General features: G+C 53.9%; 1 protein-coding gene across 2 annotated transcripts in view; it reads right to left on the reverse strand.

Moving 5' to 3' along the window:
* PDE10A (phosphodiesterase 10A) overlaps positions 1-19,905 on the reverse strand; it is a 565,247-nt gene extending 545,342 nt beyond the window's left edge. The window contains exon 1 of one of the 2 annotated variants that reach the window (XM_059401406.1): positions 19,168-19,905. In XM_059401406.1, coding sequence (XP_059257389.1) covers positions 19,168-19,189 — 22 coding nt within the window. In that variant the 5' untranslated portion in view covers positions 19,190-19,905. The other variant, XM_059401405.1, reaches the window with a different exon arrangement.
* Between the last annotated feature and the right edge of the window lie 599 nt (positions 19,906-20,504).

The following is a 20,504-nucleotide window of genomic DNA, read 5'->3' on the forward strand; positions in this document are numbered from 1 at the left end:
TGCTGGAGGGAGGGGAGGACTGCTGGAGGGAGCGGGAGGACTGCTGGAGGGAGGGGAGGACTGATGGAGGGAGGGGGAGGACTGCTGGAGGGAGGGGGAGAACTGCTGGAGGGAGCGGGAGGACTGCTGGAGGGAGGGGGGGATCTCCAGAGTGAAGGGAAGGGTCACCACAGAAAGAGGGAGGAGCCCCTATGAGACGAGGACCCCTGGGAGAGGGGAAGACTGGGGCAGCAAGAGGAAGGGCTACCACAGTGAGGGGGAGGACAGTCCAAGAGAGGGAAGGACTCCAGGAGAGGTGGGGGGGTCACGGGAGAAAGAGACAGGATCACCAGCCCCTGCGGAGGGAGTTCCAGTGGCGGGAAAGAGACAAAGGGGAAAGGGGAAGACAAAACATCACAACAAACAGCAACTCGTTGTTAGGGCTGAGGGAAAGCAGAAGCCCTCGAATGAAGAAGTCTGCTGACTTCCAGACGGGATAGAGTGTTGAGCCCACACCTGGACAGTCCTCATTCAACGTCCGAGCACTGGGGACAAGCAGCAGCTCGTTGTCATGAACAGAGAGGGTGGACAATAGCAGAAACCCGGTGAAGGTGTGTAAAACAAAGCAACAAGTCAGCCAAGTTATCTAGGAAAGTGGGGGAGGGAGGAGACTGGGAGAAAATGCAGATGGGGAGGAAAGGAACAAGCAGAGACCTGGGGGTCCCTGGAAAGGTGGGGGCAGTGTGTGCTTGGGGGGGACCCCACAAGACAGGGAGAAGGAGACCGGGGGGAGACACCGGTGATAATGGCAGATATGGCGGGAGTTCACGGGTGACGCCCCAAGAGAAGGAAGGGTGTTGCTCAGGGTGAAGACGGCTGGGCAGGCCGAGGGCTAGACCCTGGCAAGTGCCCCAAGAGCTTGCACATGGTCTACCCCAGCAGCGCCCTTGGTCTGCTGTGTGCCGGCTGGGCAGGAGGAGGAAGGAGGAATGGCGTTGCCAGTGAGCAGGGCAGAGCCAGCGCCAGTCCTGGGACCATGATCCCCTCCTCGGGGGCCTGCCAGCGAGGGTGTCAGGGGACCGTTCGGATGCAGTCACTGAGCACCCCATAGTCCAGGACTCAGTAACTAGCGATCGCGAAGATGCTTGCGCCACTGCGTTCCAGCCCCCAAAGGATCCGAGTCCATGCAGGGGACTATGACCGGGCTTCTGGTCCTCGGGACCAGAGCAGACGATGACTCTGCCCAAGCTGTTCCTCTTTCGTCTTTGCAAAATGGGGTCCGTCCTACTAGACACGGGGGCGAGGGCCGCCTCGAGTAGTCACACGAGAATGCTGTGCCTCCCTTACCAGGCCGTGCAAACCTGGGGAGGTCCACAGTATTGTAACGGGTGATTGGGGCGGAGATGGCACCCACCGGATTAGACCTCGACCCACAGACATGACCAAGGTCGCACCATCAACCTCCACTCCCCGTGTCTGCTTGGAAAAGACTGGAAGATAGTCTGTCACCCGAGCCCCCAGAGCCCTCAGGGTGTCCCCAGGCGCTGCAGAGGTTCCCTGGTCTGGACGGTGAGCCTCGGGGTCGGGCTCTGCCGGAGCCACAGGTGGTGCAGCCACAGAACCCGGGTCCTCAAGGAAGACATGCTGTCTTCAGAGGGAAGCCAGGGAGCTGGCCGGGAGGTCTCCCTTCCAGAATTCCAGAAACCCCAGAAATCCCCCAGGTCCTGGGGGCCTCCACGTGCATCCCCTCTCTCTGGGCATCACACGTGGTGAAAAGCTGGTCCATGGACAGTGAAGGGACCGCCAGCACTCATGCCTGCTCGCCTGGACACCCCCACCCTGGTCGCGTTTTCAGCACGACTGCTGCTCCCACCGTATGGCCTCCGACCTCCACGCTCGGTGTCCCTCCCACAACAGCACGGGCAGATGAGGAGGCCCAGAAAGTAAGAGGCCTGAGGTTTGGAAGCTAGTGGTAGTGTGCCCGAATTCTGACCCCAGGTTCATGGGCTCCTGGGCCTGTCCCCCGGAGGGCACCCCCTCTGCCAGGAAACCCTTCACAAGGAAAACCAACCAGGGGCTGGGGGGGGGGGGGGGGGGCTGCGCTGCTGACCAGTTAGCTCAGCCACCAGCGACTCCTTCCCCTCCCCCGCTGCATCCGCAGCTTTGCCTCCCCACACCACGGGCGGGTGCGCACATGGACATCCCTGGAGGAACACGTTTTCCACTGGGCCCTGAGGGTGGATGTGGTGCTTTCCTGGTCTCTATGGCCTGACGCAGAAGGTCAGCTGTGCCTGTTTCCATACATTCTGCAAAGTGTCAGGATGACGCTCATCAGAATTTCAGCTCTGCAGGGGCTGCGGGGGTCTCCTAACCCACCCTGCGCTGGTCCAGCAAAGATCGGCTGTGTCCGTCAACGTCTCTCTGATGCAAAGACCAGTGAGGGGCCCAGGCAATGAGAACCAAGCTCACGGCCACAGCCCCTGGGTGGAAAGGATCCGCCCGCTTTAGGTCAAACCTTTGTGCCCTCAACGGAGACACCGGTGGCCGGCAAACTCGCTGTCCACAGTGCCCCACGGTCTGGGCAGTTATGTTCACTGCTGTGTTCTGGACGTTGACTCTGATGAGTCATCAGCTAAAACACCAAACAGGCATGTGCGTAAAGCACACACACCCACAGACACGCACATCCCTGGGTTGGAACCCCTGTTCTAATGACCTGATCGCAGACGTAAGGTGAGTTACCAGTGCTGGTAAGAAAATGCAGCTAACCTTTCCGGCCTGTGAAGTGCAGGTTTTCAAAATTAATCGAGAGTTGTGTTGGTTTCTTCACCCCGGCCCCTACTGTCTGTCTCACACCCTTGCTCACAGGCACACCCACGCACGTGCTCTCGCACAAGGAAGGAGCAACCGTGTTTCTCACACCGACCCAGGGCCGCTCCCAGTGTCAGGCTCGAAAACGAGGCTGCCTTGCTCCCGGGTAACCTCCACGGGGACCGCACTTCCCAGCCTCTGGTCGGACATCAGTGCGGGCCTAGTGTGGATTCTCTTCCCGTTCATAGGGGATGAGTGGGTGTTAAAAACAAAACAAAACAAACAAAAAAACAACCAGCATGAGCAGAACAATTCCAGGTCCAGATCCTAGCTCTATCCCACAAGCTGTGAGACTTCACACGGGCTATGCGACATCTTCGGGTCATAATTTCCTCTAATAAGTGGGAGGATGTAGGACACCCCAGAGGACTGTGGCAAAGGCTTCACTGAAAGCATCCAGCATAAATGGAGGCAAATATCTTAGCAAGAAAGAAGAGGGCCAAAGCAGGCGACCCAGAGCCGCACTCTGACACAGGGACGCACCTGCGGCTGCCAGGTGAGCTCCCAGAGCCCCTTCCCCAGCTTTTAAGCCTGGGAACTCCAGGCCTCACTTCCTGGACCACCTGGGGGGCTCGGGCGCTCTCTCTCTCTCTCTCTCTCTCTCTCTCTCTCTCTCTCGGCAAGCCCCCTGGGGCACCTCGCCTGGCTAGACTCTCAGGGCCGGTGCTGTGCCTGTAACTCTGGATTCACAGTCCCTGGGTCACAGCGGGTGGTCAAGGTTGGAAGGAAGGAAGAGCAGGAGCGACACAGCCAAGATGTGTCAGCCACAGAGAGGGGCTGGTCTCCTGGCAGGTGAGACTCAAGCAAGCAAAGACAGTGACCTCTTCGTTTGAGATGCACAGGTGCAAAGACTTAACTACCGGCCTCACTATTTTCTCTGTTAGTGCCAGGAAATTACTCATCTCATCTATAAATGTTCCCTCTACAACTGAACTAACTTCCTTGTTATCAAACCTGCAGCAACAGGGAATGAATTGTCTGCATCTACTCAGATAATTCCTGTTCCCTTGCCCTGCCTAAGCCAACCAGGGGCAACCTAGAGACGGCATCCTTCTGATCTGGAAGGGGTCTCAGGCAGCAAATGATTGCCCACTTCTCATTTTACAGGTGATAAAAGAAAGGTCCAGGAGGTTCAACAGCCTTTTTTTATTCTCATGGACCCTAATTTCTCTTTAAAGATTTTTTTTTTTAATTTGACAGAGAACACAAATAGGCAGAGAGGCGGGCAGAGAGAGAGAGAGGAGGAAGCAGGCTCCCCGCTGAGCAGAGAGCCCGATGCGGGACTCGATCCCAGGACCCTGAGATCATGACCTGAGCCGAAGGCAGAGGCTTTAACCCACTGAGCCACCCAGGCTCCCCCCTAATTTCTCTTTAAATCTTTTTTTTTTCTTTCTGTTTTCTCTCATCACCAGTTTTACCACATGCTTTTATTATTTTTTAAGATTTTATTTTATTGGGGTGCCTGGGTGGCTCAGTGCGTTAAAGCCTCTGCCTTCAGCTCAGGTCATGATCTCAGGGTCCTGGGATCGAGCCCCGCATTGGGCTCTCTGCTCAGCGGGGAGCCTGCTTCCTCCTCTCTCTCTGCCTGCCTCTCTGCCTACTTGTGATCTCTGACTGTCAAATAAATAAATAAAATCTTTTAAAAAAATATTTTATTTTATTATGTAATCTCTACTTCCAATGTGAGGGTCAAAGTCATGACCCTGAGATCAAGAGTTGCGCGATCTTCATGCTGAACCATCCAGGCGCCGCTACCAGGTGCTTTTAAAACATAGGGAGAAAACCTGGGCATCGTATATCTGAAATACTCATAATTTTTTTTAAATATCAAGCCAACTCCACTTAAGTAATGCTAGAATTTGCCACAAGACTAGCTGTGACCCCTCTCTCTCTCAGCACCAAAGACGCCAGCACACGTACTGTGTGCCAGCCACTGTGCTGGGCACAAGGGAACGCGGTCCGCATGACCAAGCCCTGCCCAAATGAGAAGGGCAACAGCCATGGATACAAACAATCACCAGGTGGACGTGTAAGTGAAATACGGCTAAAATATTTCTTAAGGATTTATTTCAACTCATGCTATAATGAGAAGAATGTGCGAGTGCGCTGGTAACGCAGGCAGATGGAGAGACGGATGGAACCGAGAGCCAGTGCCAGAGTCCAGAGGTCTGAAACCCGGTGAGTGAGAAACGTGGTGGGCATGTGGCGGGCAGGGGGGCAAGGACAGGCAAATGAAGGACCTTTCTGCCAGACTTGACCCTGGACACCAGCCACCGCAGGGTTCGACAAGGGCTTAACAGGGGCGTGTTTTATGTTAGAACACTCGGTCCGACAGTCCAAGGAGCATAAGCGAAGCATGAGAACCCAAGCTGGGACCCGAGTCTTCCAACGGAGAAATGATGAGAGACAGGATTGGGACAACAGCAGCGGGGAAGTGTAATTGCCTTGAAGACGGAGAGGCTCAGGAGGTAGAATTTATACAATAGTCATGAATGACCCAAGGTTTCTGGGTTGGGGACCCGGTGAGCAATCTGGTGAATGGTGCGGGCGTGTGCTGGCAGGGCTAAGCAGGAGAAGCTGATGTGAGCAGACACAAGATAAACTGTGCGTTCACGAGTTCAGGGTAGAAATGCAGGTGCAGAAACACGGGCTTGAACATGGGAGCGTGGCGCTGAATAGAGCTCTGGAGGCAGATCCCGCAAGTCTATCAAAATGGAGATGGGAGACCTTCCTGGGCTGGGCCCTAACCTTCCTCTAGGGTCGGACTTCCTGTGGCATGGCAGAGAGATGACGGGCAGAAGAAAGAGATGTCAGGGGTGTTTCCCCAGATAATAGATGCCTCTATTTTAATTACTGGTCCCGGGCTCTAGCTTTGGCTGGGAGACAGCCCAGCGGTCACTCAGGTGTTACTCTCCTAGTATCTAACCAGCTTTCACGCATTTGTGCACAGGTGAGGTGATTCCCATGTTTCATTAAATGTGTAAGTAGGTGGGGGCCTGTTTTCCCCACAAACTCTGTCTCCTGCTAGGTTTCACAATAGCCTTCCCCCAAATTATACTCGGCTAACCTTCCCCAAACACACGAGACGTCCGTGAATACTTAGCACACATACGGGAATCCTGGTGCGGACAGTTAGAGGCTGGAGCCTGCGACAGAGAAATCCCAGAGGAGAAGACCACGTGGGCCCAGAGAATAGGAATCATCCAAAACCCATAGGAAAGTGGCACGAAAAGGCTGACACCAAGTGGGCTGATCTGTGACAATCCCTAATCCCTAGTCCCTAATCCCGTAGCAACAACGCAGAGGGGAGAGCAGCCGTAGCCGGGAGTAGCCGGGAGTAGCCAGGAGTAGCGGGAGCAGCTGGGAGTAGCCGGGAGTAGCCGGGAGCTGCCGGGAAGAAGGCATCAGAGAAACACGCACGGCAATGATGACTCACCATAAGGCGTGAAAGTCGTGGGGGTACATCCAGAGTGTACAGGCCTGAAAATCAGGTTTAATTAAAACAAATGCATCCTCGTACTTTACAAAACAGCCAGATCAGACCCATCAGGCTGTGAGGGATGGAGCCGCTCACGCCGCTGGAGCGCAGAACGTCTTCTGAACATGCCCAGCTGAGTCGGTCGGGTCTGTCAGAATAACCCTCTGTCACAGCGGCCGTGTCGAAACCAACGGCATCTCTAGAAAATCCATCGAAGATAGGAGCAGAACCGGACGTGCCCCGCTAAGGGGTTCACCGTGGTGAGGAGCCGACAGGGAGAGCAGGACGGAGACGGAGCGCTGGGAAGCGAGTACAGTCGGTTCGTGGGACTCCCTGAGCCACTCGGCCTGACGAGAGGCGGGGAAAATCTCAGTTGTACTTAGTCGGGAGCTTCCTGGTGAACGAGGAGCGTTAAAAGGTTTCCAAGCAATTAACAGATCAAAAGTAAAAAATCACATGAATCTATCTATAAGAGGTAGAAAGTCATCTGACACAAATTCTATATCCAACGTCCACTCCTGATGCTATTGTTCCCAAAAGCCCTGAGGCAAGGCCGGGGACCTCCCAGACCATGAGGGGAGTCTCACAGTGGGTGGCAATCCCGCCCATGGCTGGGGAGAGGTGCACGACAGGGCCAGGCTTTTACTGAGGAACAATCAAGCTGGTGAGGTCTCGTGTCTCTTCCCAAAGGTCAGCGCTTAGAGAAAGTAACGCCGCAACATCTCCATCATTGGTACTGTTTCATGGCATTCTGGTGCATCGGGCAAAGGTGCTGATGAAGGTAAGAGGTACCACGTTTGGAGAGGGAAGGTCAAATCACCACTATTGGTAACTGATTCCGGAGGCGCTTGAAGAAATCATCGGAAGAGCAAGTTTGAATGACCTCAGAAGTCAGCACGCGGACGTCCTCTGCCCCTCGATGTCTCTTCTTCCCCTTCCCTTTCTGTCCTTGGGCCCTTGTACGGGACCAGACAGGAACTCAGCCAAGGCCAAGGGCAGCCAAGACCAGATCTTTGGGTCACACCCGGATGTGCGAGGAGAGGGTCCCCACAAGGGAGTCGTGGAGGCAATGAGGGGAGAAGGTTCCTCAGGTGGCAAAGGTACGCACAGCCAGCCAGGTTTCTCATGATCAGAGAAGAGAGTGAGAAAGGAAACATCTAGAATGAACCCTGGAACAGTGGGTTCGAACAGTAGTGTTGGTATGACCTCCTGGTTTTGAATAGATAAATACACAAAAAATCACAGATGTGAATGCGTTCATGGTGTGTCTCGGCCTTTCTACATAAGGAGACACAGAGAAAGGCATCCAGACTGAGATATTTGTCCAAAGATGCAAAAGCTACCTCGAAGGAGCTCGCACTCACCCAATCTGGGACGATCTGAGCTTCGAAATACACAGGGGCTGTTATGTGTCACAACCTGTGAAGACGAGGCCAGCCAGAGTCCAGGTTCATAGAAATGAACAAGCGAATAATGGGAATTTTGCAGAGGAAAGGAATGGATCCAAGTACCTTACTGCTCAGAAGGAGGCAAAGTGAAACTTCACAATGGAGAAATTGGAAGACACACCCTAATCGAATGACTGAGCGGTCAAGGTGGACACGGTCGGTAATAGGCCCATCTGTTGAAATTCATTAAGGAAAACACAGCCCCACGTCTACGAGGTTCCTTCCAAGGGGCCAGAGCCTGGGTCTAACCATGAGGACACATCAGAACAACTTCGTACCAAGAGAGCTTCTACAGAACAACTTGGTCATAATCTCTAAAAACAGCCAAGATGGTACAAGTCTTTCAGAGACTGACGAGCTGCTTCGGACCGAAGGACGCCGAGGACAGGGGTCACAGGTGGCTCCGGACCCGATGCTTTGTTGCTAAGGATGCTGCCAGAACTCCCGGCAAAGCACGGTGGGGTGTGGGGGCTCGATGGTAGCAACGGACCCATGAGCAGTCTGATTTGGACGCTTGTGTAGCATTCACGGAGGAGCCTGTCCTGTTTGTGGGAAGTGCACACTGAAGTACGTACTTGGGGTCACGGCTCCTGAAGAAAACAAGGCCGCTCCACTGTACTTGCTACTTTTCTAGAAGTCTGAGATCATGTCAAGATTTAAAAAGCAGTTTATAAAAATACAAATATCCATAGTGTTCACCATAGACAAGAAACTAGTCTAAAAAAATTAATAGGCAAAATAATTCCACTTACAAGAGCAATTTTTTAAAAAAAAGGTATAAGCTTTCTTAAGAATAAAGTTAGAGGAAACGGGCAGGATCTATAGTGAAGAGGAGTGAGAACTACTCCTTAAAAGAAAACATACACCTATTGTGTCTGTTCAATATTTACAAATCACATTTTCTTTTTATTCAAGAATAAATTTTAAAAATTGCAGCTGCAGAGCCCACCGAAGGAAACAGGATCCGAACAAGAGTGTTCCGTGGGCCTTACCGAGTGCAGTGAAAGCTGCCCTAAGGAAATCTCTTCTCAACGAAGGGGAAAGGCTGAGGCATGGACCCCGGCGTTAAACCTGAAGGCTCGCGCACGAGGACGGAGGAAGGCTCCTCGCTGCCTCACGGACACGTCAGGATGATTCAGCTCAGCCCAGCCCACGAGAAATGGCTCACTCCCTTCCAGAAGCCTCTACGACCCTTTGGATGGTTTCCATGAAGCCACTTGCTTAATGGCTCGTGTAATGCGTTCTTATCTCCTGCAAAGACTGTAAATTCCTTCGGGGCTGGAAACGCGCGCTCTCGCCTACTAGCCGTCGAGGGGGGCTGCTTTGCGCACAGCGGACATGAGACTGTGTGAGGGGAAACTCCTTATTTCCGCTTCTCTCTCTCCCTCCGGCCATACTCAGACCAGACTGGTAACAGCGACTCATCAGTTACGAACCAAGGTGAGTGGCGAGGGCGTAAAACAATAGTAATTTTGACTGCCTCTAGTTTTAAGAAGAGAACTGGGAAGTTGAAATCATCGGACCTGCGTTCTGAACGCCAGGACTGTCCCAAACATTTCCAAAGATGATTCGGCATCATTTCCACATGTCGGCCTGCAGGCAGCCCCAACATTATTTCTTGATTCATTTCATTATTGTACGTCTTCCCCTATCCGATCTGGACCGGTGCGATTTCACAGTGGAAGGGGAGAGGTGAAGACTGCACTTAACGTGAAACGTGGTCAAGTGTACCATAGCCAGCGGTGCCCGTCAGTGCGCCGGTCGAGGCACGGATGGGGGCAGGGGGCTAAGTCCAGCCTCCTGGGCTCTGAGGGGCTGAAAAGCTATGCTCCGTGTCAGTGGAGACCTTAAAGAATCTGGCTTAGAAAGAAAGAAAGAGAGAGAGAGAGAGAGAAAGAAAGAAGCAAATACCAACCAAGCACATACAGATGGAGACGGAGACGTGGAAACTCTGAAGCACACAGAAGTGATCTCTGAAAGCAGAGCAGAGCGCGCCCTCCACTCTGCGGTGGCCGGCCGGGCCCACGCCGTTCCTCTCACTGACGGCGCCGCGGGAAACAAGGACTCTCCGTGCCCCGAGGCCTGACTGTGTGCCAGGAGGGAGAGGGGCTCCCGCCGAGTCCTGCCAGCTCCCCGCAGCCAGCAGCTGCCCTGCCCGGGGCGCCCCAAGCGTGGACCTTCCTTCCCACCCGTCCTCCTGCTGCCTCTCGTCCCGCCTCGCCCTGCGCGATCCACGGCGCAGGGGTGGTCCGGCCTCAGCCAGGAGCGCACAGTCAAGTCGCCTGTGGACAACCCACTCTGAGCTCCTTCCTGCGGGAAAACGGGAACGAAGACTTGATCGTTCTCTTGAGACGTTCTGCAATCTGGCTGGGGAGCCAAGGTTCAGAGGCACAACCCAGGGGCTGGCCTGGAAGGGGCTGGGAGCAGGGCTGCCCTGTCAGAGCTGGGACCCGACACACCAGCCACACCAGCCACGGGAGGCCTTGCAGGGTCCCCCGTGGTGACGCATTCCTGAGCACAGAGCCCGAGGGAGACACTCCTTGATCCAAAGAGATTTGCTTTAATGTATCATTTTTCACCAAGAGGCCACAATAATTCTGGCATCACAGGACCACTGTCACCAAGACAGCTGTCAGACACCGTCCAGACCCCGCCTCTGCTACCTTTTCAACTCACAGTAGGAAATGAATTTTACAAGAGACCAAAGATACACACATGTCACTAAAGAACAGCTTCCCAGTCTGCCAGTTGCTCTGACCCTCCTGCCTCCCCTCTCCTCCCCCCCCCCCCCCCCCCCCCCCCCCCCCCCCCCCCCCCCCCCCCATCCCCCCACGGGCTCCCCCACCTCCATCCTCTCCTCGGCTTCTCCCCCATTCCATTCAGTTTTTAGAAATCTGGTTGGGACTCACTAAAAATAGATGTCATGACTCACAAATAGGTTACTACCCACCATCTGAGAAACACTGCTGAGACCATTCCAAAATGCTACAGCTCTTTTGCACATGTTTTATGAGCGAAAGATAAAAAGCAGGTTTACTGCACTTAGTGAAGGTTGACTCAGGAATGTACTACATTAACGAAGCTTACTCTCTGTACAAAAAAGGAAAGACGCACGCAACGTTCTGAAGAAACAGCCAAGTTCCTGGCATCCAAAGGGTCGTGTGGCGCACGGGAAGGTGGGACAGAGCGGCAGAGTCCCTGACCCAGCGACAGCCGGCCGGGTGGGGACGGAGCTTCCCCCAGAATATCCAAATACGTGTGGAATGACTTGGCACGGCTTGTAAACGCAGCGACGCGGTCTTGCGTGCAAGGTGGCTATTCTTCATCACAACTCATAACCTCTTGGACGTCGCGTCAATGTCCTTCTTCGACAAGACAGAGTTCTCCGGCAAACTGAAGCATTTTTGCTTACCGATTCTCCACCTTGTAAAGACGTTGTTGAAGCAAAACAACTCTTAGCCTTACATTTTCTATCTCCTCCAAAGCACCCTGTGATTCAGTCTATTAATTATAAAATTATTCTTAAATCACCCCATCAAAGTTGCTGGTAATGTTTTAATTGATTCCCACACGAGGCAGAGACCGTCCCTGGTCACCAAGACGGAGCTTCTCATCAACACACACACGTGAGGCTCTGTTTCTCCACGTTGTCCGCGCTCCCCTGCCCCCCGCATACACTCTGGACCAGTGATAACTCAGTGGCCTATTGACTACACGGTGTGTCTGTAACACGCCCCTTGTCTCTAGACTCCTTCAGGCCGATGGGGGAAAGAAGGGTCCAGGAGCCACTGAACGGGTCCCCACGCACACTGAACCCGTGCAAGCCGAGGACACCACTCAGAGCCCCCAGACCCGAGTCTCCCTGGTGGAGGTGGCCCCGGCTTCACGGAGGAGGCAGAGACGCAGCCGGGACTCCCCGGATGTTTATGGTTTCCATAACGAGACACCAAATGGAGAAAGGAGCTCTCGGAAGAGGAAGCTCCATAAACCCTCACAGAAAGCCCTTGTCCATGTGGCTGAAAGCGGGGAACCTGGAAGGAAGGAAGAGTGAACCCGGATATCAAGGCTTACCTATATGTCGCAATATTCAGCTGACACAGCACTGGCGCTTCTATTAGCTCCCGGGTCTCCCCCGGGACCCCAGGGTGGCAGACCTTCATGCCAAAGCAGAGCGTTTGGCCTTAATTTACTAAAGAATAAAAGGAGTGCTGGTGATTTCCTGATGGGAGACGGGGGGGAGTGGGGATGTCTGTCTCAGTTGGGGGGGTAATATCTTGATGCGCTCTTATAAATAAGAGACCATGCCCCACTGCGTTCTGCAAGAATGAAAAATTCTGTCTTTGGGATATTTCGGCTGGGCCGGCAGGTGTCGCTGCTCTGGGCTATAAGGTCTGGCCTGGTGTGGGCCTTGTTATCTGGGGGAATAGATGAGGCAGGAGAACGAGTTAAGTCCAAGGCTGTGGGTCCCACCACGCTTCCTGTGACTGTCCCTCAAGTCCATGCGCTGCTCCAGAACCTTCCTGAAAAACCCTTCCACTGTACTTCCTTCTCTTTGGATTTCACTACTTGTCCCTGAGAGGGGCTCACCACACAGACGTACCAAAGCAGGGACAGCCGGGGGCACGGAGTCCATCTAGGGGCTCCCCTTAAAGTCTGCCTCAGCCCTTTTCTGTAAAACCGTCTGTGCATCCTACGTCTACAGGAAACTTCCATTAAAAGGGGAGTGCAGTCAGTCACTCACACATTCACTCAGCAAATATTTACAGAGGACTTAACATTGCCAGGTTTTACTCTAACTTCTAACTTCCAGAAGTACATGGTAAAACAAAAAAAAAAAAAAAAAAAAAAAAAAGGAAGGAAGAGAGGGAGGGAGAAAGGAGACGTTTCTGCCTTTATCAAAAATATCTCCTAGGGGTAGGCAGACCATAAAACAACAGTCAGCAAAATTAAAAAAAAATCCCAGATAGCGTTTTATCCTATGAGTGAGACATCCCCACAGTGACCCCAAGGCCATGCCTGTTCCCAAGGACCCCGTGTGGCCAGCACTTAGAAGCTGCAGCGCTTACCCAAGGACGGTCTCCATAGAATCGACGGCACAGAATCTGTGGCAGCGGGGACACTGCATCATCTTCCGCCGAGAGTCTCACTCATTTCCAGCGGCTTCGCACAGGAGTGGCCCTGTTCCCAGCATCACTCTCAGGGACTTCATGAAATCCTGTCATTGGCAACACTTCAGTTCCTCTTTGAAATTTTTCTGCACTGCATTTCAGACAATTAAATAACAGCGACTTCAGAAACCTGACAATCAGACACCGACTGAATAACGAAGTCCGGAGGAAACGCAAGAAAAGAGCTTCATAGCAAGCGGGGAGCGGGACAGATTGCATTAACATATTAGTGGATCCTGGATTTTCCTCATGTGTTACAACAAATCACTCTTCCCCGTATACTCGAGACTCGTAATGAAGCCACAGTGAACTGCGAACACAGTGAGTGCTGCTGACGGGTGGGCTGTGGCACCTCCAACGTCGCAGACACACGCCCAGCCCCGGTGAGTTACCACAGGGTCTGCGGGCCAGTGCAATCTGTCCACTTCTTCACACCAACACAACCGAGTCCTAGAGGTTCGCCCTTCTAAAGTTATGGGCCAACTAGGAGACACACAACAGGGCGCCTTTTGTTTTTCATTCACGTGTAAGTTCCTTTCTGGTCCGACTGTGAGAACTCTCGGACTCCTGGTCTCCATCCTCGTGCGTTTCTTTCCCCAAACTCCCCTCTCTCCTTCAGCATCTCCGGTGCCCCACACAGCAACGGCCCTTCTGGTGGGAGCCAGAGAAGCCAACAGAATGACAAAAACACCTGAGCTGTAGCTCTTTGCCTCAAACTTCTGTAAGAATGTTCTTCAACACCAGGTCTTCCTCCAGAGGTCATGCCTACTCTTTTATGTTAATGATTATAAATCATCCTTAAAAGATTTTTTTCATAATAACAAAACAATGTAGTCAATTATTTTAAAAAATTAATCTGTTCGGAAAAAATCATTCTGACTGGTGTCCAGAGTGTCAGGGAGATGTAAGTCAGTTAACAATCTAGATATTTACCTGAAATGAGTTTTAGAGGCATAGAATGTTCTCCAAACCAATTAATAACACAGGGAAGTCACAAAACCCAGAAGCCACTGTGATGTCAAAGAGATACACAGCTGTAGGAAACCACATGCTTGCTTCGGGCACTCACTCATGGGAGGAAGGAATGGTGACCCACAGCCAGTGTCCCCGCAGCTCAGGATGTCTGGGGAATGTGAACCGTGAGTAGGTCGTAGCTCCTACCCAGACTTGCCCCAGCAACCCTCTAAAGGGAGGCTCCCCTTCAGGGCATTCAGTCGAGGCAGGAATCTGGAACACGGCATTAGATGGGATCTTAGCCAATTCCCTCAAAAATAGAAACTACTTATTTTTAAAACACTCATTAAATGTATGGAATGTCATAATGAACAACAGACATCATCTTCATTCAAAAGTCGTCCCAAAAGAAATAAGAGTGAAACAACACACAAGAACCAGGGAATGGGCGGGAAGATGGACAAGCCAGGAGAGCAGGTTTCGCACCAGAGTGAGGCTGTGCGGGAACTGGGCTTTTCCCCATATTTCAGTGCACGGTGCTAAAGACATGTCTTGTGGTCAAACCAGCATCCAAGTCAATAATAATTCCACAAAAGGGACTAAAATGAAGAGAAAGTGAAGACAGTAGAAAACATCGGAATATTTTCCCGGGAAATAAGATTCTTCCATAAAATTCCTCAGTGTTTTCCTCAGAGACTCTCCCCACGCAGCCTTCAACACAGCCACCATCTTCACAGCTCACTGAGCCCTGGGACATGCTCTTGTGTCCAAGTTCAAAACAACAAAGAAAAGGAGAAGCAGAGCGAAAGAGAAACTGGGGCCGGCATTGTCACTGGCAACCAACCCCCTCTTAGTGGTAAAGACAGAATCTTTAGAAGTTGAACATTTTATGCGACGATCTTTCCTAGGTATAATCTGAACACGTGTTGGCCTCAGCTGAGACCCAGGAGGGGCGATATGCCGGCCGTGACTTTACACACACACACACACACACACACACACACACACACAAGCATGCACACGTGTCAGATAATTTCAATGGGTGTCCGAAGAAATGTTCAGCCAAAGCCAGGACAGCACACTTGCTCTTCATCTTTACTCAGCTAAATGAAATACGACGGGACCATCACAGCCGGGGAGAAAACCAAAACCACCCACGTGTGTTCACAGCGACCCAGGTGTGGCCTTACCGTGACCCCCATACGGCATCTCCTGAACAGAGACGACAAAGGGGGCGGCCGCCGTTCGGACACCGCAGCCAGGAGATACCCACGTGCAGCGACCGCCCACCAGCCATGACCGGGCCTGCGCGCACCCGGCACTCACTGGAGGAGGGTGAGGACATGAAGAGGCGCGACGGGTCTTTGTTCCGAGGCTCCGAGCTCCCACCATACTCCCTCCAGGTAACCTGTACGCTGATCAGCTACTTAAAACTTTGGATCAAGCCAACCTGCGGACAGATGGTCTTATAATCAATGACTACCGCTGAAATTTAATTTCCAATTGCCTTAATTTAATACACATGATAATATACTTTCAATGGTTAAAATGAATAAACACATTGGCCTTCCAAGTCGCTGGAACTTAAAAGAATCCCCCTCTGACAGTCAAGACCAGCAAGACTGACGTGAACACCTCACCCGTTCTTCAGCGCACATACCGCCAAGTCCGGCCGAGGGACCCAAAGGGAAGCCAAGAACAGCGCCGACGTGGGGAGGTGCAGGAGACCCAGGTCCTGGGTCACGTGTGGGGCTGCGTGAACGGAGCCACCGGGCTCTCACACACCAGGTCGCACCGGGCCTCTCCTTCTCCCCGGGTCGCCGTGTGCGCCACCATTCACCCGACCACATGCACAGAGACGTTCTGCCGCCCCCGTGGGCGTGTGCCCCGGCTACCATTTCCCAAAGAAACGCATTCGTCGTCATACAGTGGTTAAGGGTTTACAGTCTTAACGGTTTCTACAGTTACATCCTTACAGGCGATCACCAAGCGGCATTTTTATTTGCCAGATACAAAGGATACAGTGAAATCATTAGATATTTGCAAGCTCTAGAACTAGACCAATGTGTACAACAAGCCATTTCAAAATTATTAGCATTTCTGAATAATATAGATAGAGGGACTCTCCGCCACCTATTCTGACTTGCACAATATCCTGGGCCAGGCCCTGCTGCATGGGGGAATGTGCAAATTAGTTGCTACTATTAGTACAGGACCTCCAGAGCATCTCTTTTTAAGTTCTAATATCAAGCATTCCCACAAAAAAAGAGGAGATAGGTCTGTTAAAATACAATTCTTTTTTCTTTTATAACCGGAAGTCATGTATTCATTAATTATTAAAGGGCCTTAACGCGGCCCCTTGTTGTTATTAACCACGATAATGAGGTCAGTTCCCAAAGACTTCACCAGTTGCTTGAGCAGAAGAACACGGTCCGCATCTTGGAGAGTGACCCTCAGGTCAAAACCAAGCGCTGGCGATAGAGCAGACAAGTGGTGTCCCATACCCATGGTGATACCAAACCGTTCTTCCCAGAGATGGAAAAATACCAACCAGATAAAGCCCCTTGCACTATTTGAATTTCTTGCCAAATGCCATTTTCCCAGGGAAATTAATTTAAGAAATGAACTGACTTTTGTTCTAGGATCCTACCTGAGCACATAAAGTCAAAGTACGGGCAGTCATTGAAATACAACCGATTTCTGGGTAAGCGGACAGCATTGCTCTCATCCATCTCTATCAAATCCAAAATGCACTGTCCAAGGAGAGCCAACACCTAACCTTTGCTTTGACGTGCACACGAGCCATGCAAAAGGTTCCCAGTGGACACAAAGATTCATGTCTCATGTGCAGGAAGGACTTGGTGACTCTGGGTTTCTTATGACGTCAAGGCAGAAGAGCCATGACTCCATTTTGGAGACGCACGCCCGTGTCTCCTGATGCTCTGCTCAGACCTGCACCGTCACCAACCGAGCTCCCAAGGCTGGGTTCTGGAAAGGCCAGCAATCGCTCAGAACAACTCTTCCACCGGCCTGGATCCAGATCCCCACCCCTCCCCCATGAGCTCTCCCACCTCCTCTTCCACAGCTTAACCGACAGCACAACATTTGCATCCGGGTCATTTTTCCTTTGTCTTTTAATGACAGCCCAGGAAGAGCTTGACTGGTTCCTTCAGGCCTACCTTTAACCAAATCCACAGTGCTTTCAATGAAATAAAAGGTGTCTGTTTGGGTTTCTTTGATGTGGAAATCAGATGCTCAGGTATTACTTTTGTTTCCATAGGAAATTTCCCATCTTCACTTTTTCCTTGGTATCATTCTGGGAAAAGGAGCACCTCACTGCTCTCATCACAACAGCTCTCCTTGGAATCACAACACATCCCCAAATTTGCTTCCAACCTCCCCTCCAACTTCAGGAGAACGCAAAGAGCCTGGCTGTGCAGAGGATTCAACATGACGCAACCCTTAGCATCCCTGGATTGGAGAAGCGAGGGAGAAGGCAGCAGCCTCCCTGGCGTCCCTCACCGACCACAGGCACTAGGGGGTCAGAGCTGGCATCCCCCCCTCTAGACACAGGTGTCCGGCACACAGACAGCAATGCTGCCCATACTCCCCTAGGCCAGTCTGTCACACCAGTGCACAGGACAACAAGGCAGGCAGAGGACCAGGAAACGGTCAGCAGCCCCCACTCCACACCTCCCGGCTTCTTCCTGGCCCGTGTCCCACCCCACCCCACCTTCCCCTTCTCCCCACACAGCTTCAAGTTCTCCCAGATTGGGGTCTCCAGCACCGGCTGGATCAGCTCGTTCCCCCTACCCCCAGTTTCCCGAAGACAGCACTAAAATGCCATTTGGGGGGGTGGGGGGAAGTCTGCTCAAGTTGCCTGGACAAGGGGAGCTGCGAGGTCGACCGGCTGGAGCATTCCTGCAGAGGATCCCAACTCCAAAAGGCTTCCCGGCCGCTCCTTTTCCCTCTCCTCCTCCCCCTCCCCCTACCTTGCTCCTGGCGGCCGTGGCCCCCAGACCAGGCAGTGGGCTCCTCCTCTGGGCTCGGAGACTCTCCACCTCCTCCACCCTCGAGGGCTTTGCGTTTCTTCGACATCTCTCGGCCCGGGGCTGGGGCTTTGGGGGTTTCTTTCCCCACCCCCGGCCCTCCCCCCTCGGAGAGGAGAGTGAAGGTGGGGTTAGGTGGAAGGGAATGAGCGGGAACGGAAGGGGTGGGGAGCAGAGCCCAGGGAGGGAGACGGAGGGCAGGCCCTCCGGAGAGGCAGGAGAGGCAGGAGAGGCAGGAGGCTGGGACAGGCGCCCAGATCCCGCACCCTGCTCCCCAGAGCTGCCCTACGTCTAGGGGCTGTCTGCGCCGGCTAGCGCGCTGCTCCTTCCTCCTTCTCTTCTTCTCCCCGCGGGAAGGGTAAGCTGAGAGGGGAGGAGAGCTCAGAACCCGCGGGCGAGAGGCTCCTTGGGCCCCTCTGCTGATTTCTTCCTCGTTTGGGAGGGGGTGAGGTGGGATGCTCCGGATCGGGACCCCTGGCCCTGTCTGTTCATGCAGGAGTGGGGTTCTGGGGAGCACTGCTTGTGATGTTTGGTGGAGGATGTTTTCAATGGATTGCAAGGAAAACTGGGTGGAAGGAAGAAAATAAAATGCTGCAGAATGCAGTCCAGTGATGCCTTCAGGTGCTGGACACTCGGAGCCCTCCTCCCCATGACATCATGGAGGCTTTTGCGAAAGGAGTTGGCAGAGGTGGGGGTGGGGGGCAGAGAAGAGTGGCAGCAGAGGTGAGGGATGGGAAGAGGAGGAGGGGGATCTTGCCCCCATCCAGAACTCGGAGCAAGGACGGGCTGGGGGCACTGGCGGCTTCTCTCGGCCTCTTCACCAAGCACCTGCCGGGCCAGCCCCCTCGCGGATGCGGTTTGCAGCTGGAGGGCAGCCTCCGCCGGCAACTTGGAGCGGCAAACTGGAGGCAGCAGCACCGAGGCAGGCGCTCCGCGCTGGGGTTGGCCGCAGTCTTCCTCCCTCCTGTGCAGCCCTTTGAGCCTTACAGAGTCAGGTTTATTCTTCCCCAATCCCGCTAGGCAGCCCTCCTCCAAAGCAGTCGTGTCCGTAAACCACACACACACACACACACACACACACACACACACACACACACACACCTTCTTAATGCCAGAAGGGAAGGATGGAAATGATGAGGGAAAGTTGGGGAAAAGATTGGAATTAAGTTTTTCTGGACTCTCAAGGGTTAAATAATAGGTAAAAGCAAGTATCAACTTACCCGCCAAAGTGTGCTGAAGCATGGATCTGCTCTCGGCTTCATGTCAAGTTCGTACGTTTAAAAAAGAGAGGCGAAAGAGGAAGAAAGAAGCCAACCGGCCAGGAACACGGTGGGTCCAGGGCTCCATTGAGAACTGCGCAAAGCAAGTTGCCCGGCGAGGCCGGTGGCCCAAGTTCGGGACTCTCCAAGAACGCTCGCTTCCGCTCCGCTCGGCAGGCATGTTCCAAAGCCTCGGCCCCTGGCATTCGCGCTGATCTTCTCGGACAAGGGGACACAACTCTGACCCGAGGGGCCAGTCTTCTTTCCCTCCCTTTCTCCCCCTGGGGGTCTCCAGGGAAGCCGCGTCGAGCGCTCCAGGCGCCAGTGAAGACCGGTCCATCTCAGCTCATCCTCCTCGCGCCCGCAAGTTTGGACCCGCACATCCATGGAGAACAGGAGTGCGAGTGTGCACGCGCGTGTGCGCGCGTGTGCGCGTGTGTGCGCGCGCGTGTGCCGGCCCGTGTGCCGCGCACACTGGGCATTTGGGGGTGCATGTGCTCTCAGCAACGACTCTCCCTGGCTGCCTGGAACTTGGAGAGTTTTCCTTTAAGCCGGAGCTGCGGCTCGGACACCCCCCGCGCCCAACAGGAGGCGATGACGTCTGTAGCCTCGTTGCCAGACGAGTCCCCAGGCTGCCGCTGCCGTTCATTGACAGGAGCGGGCGCTCCGACGTCAGCAGCCGGACCTCTGGCTCCGCGGCTCCCGCGGAGACGGCTCCCACCCCCGCACCTGCCAGCCCGCCCCGGGGAGGGGGCGGTAATGAAATCAAAGCCGCCGGGGAGGGGCCGGGGAGGCTCTGGGCTTGGGGGGCGGGGGACTCCGCTCTGCCCTCTTTGTCCTGGAGCCCCGGAGTGTATAAATAGTGCTGTCTCCAGCCAGACTCGTCCCCTCCCGCACGCCCCCGCAGTGTCCCCCGCCCCGGCCCCTTGTCACTTAGTATCTGGTTGCTCGGGCTGGAGGGAGGCGGAGGAGGGGGCGGGGAAGCGGGGAGTGGAAGCGGGCGTCGCTTCGCTTGCCTCTCCCCATTCATAGATTCCGTCCGAGCCTCGGGGCCGCGCTGGGCTCGGAGTCGCAGTGAATGGATGGACGCCCGCGCGCGGGGACCACCACTCCGCGAGGATGTCACGCCTGCGAGGGGTGGGGGGCGCTCCTCCCATGCGGGGACAAGCAGCCTGGCCTTGGGGAGGGGGCGGGGGAATCCCTCCTGCGACCGCCCTAAAAAGACCAGGCGCCTGCCCTCTTCCGCCCCTCCAAGCCCAGGGGTCTTTTCCCCCGCGGAACGCAAGGAGGGAAACACG

Source organism: Mustela nigripes, chromosome 5, assembly GCF_022355385.1.
Source record: "Mustela nigripes isolate SB6536 chromosome 5, MUSNIG.SB6536, whole genome shotgun sequence".
Lineage (NCBI taxonomy): Eukaryota > Metazoa > Chordata > Mammalia > Carnivora > Mustelidae > Mustela > Mustela nigripes.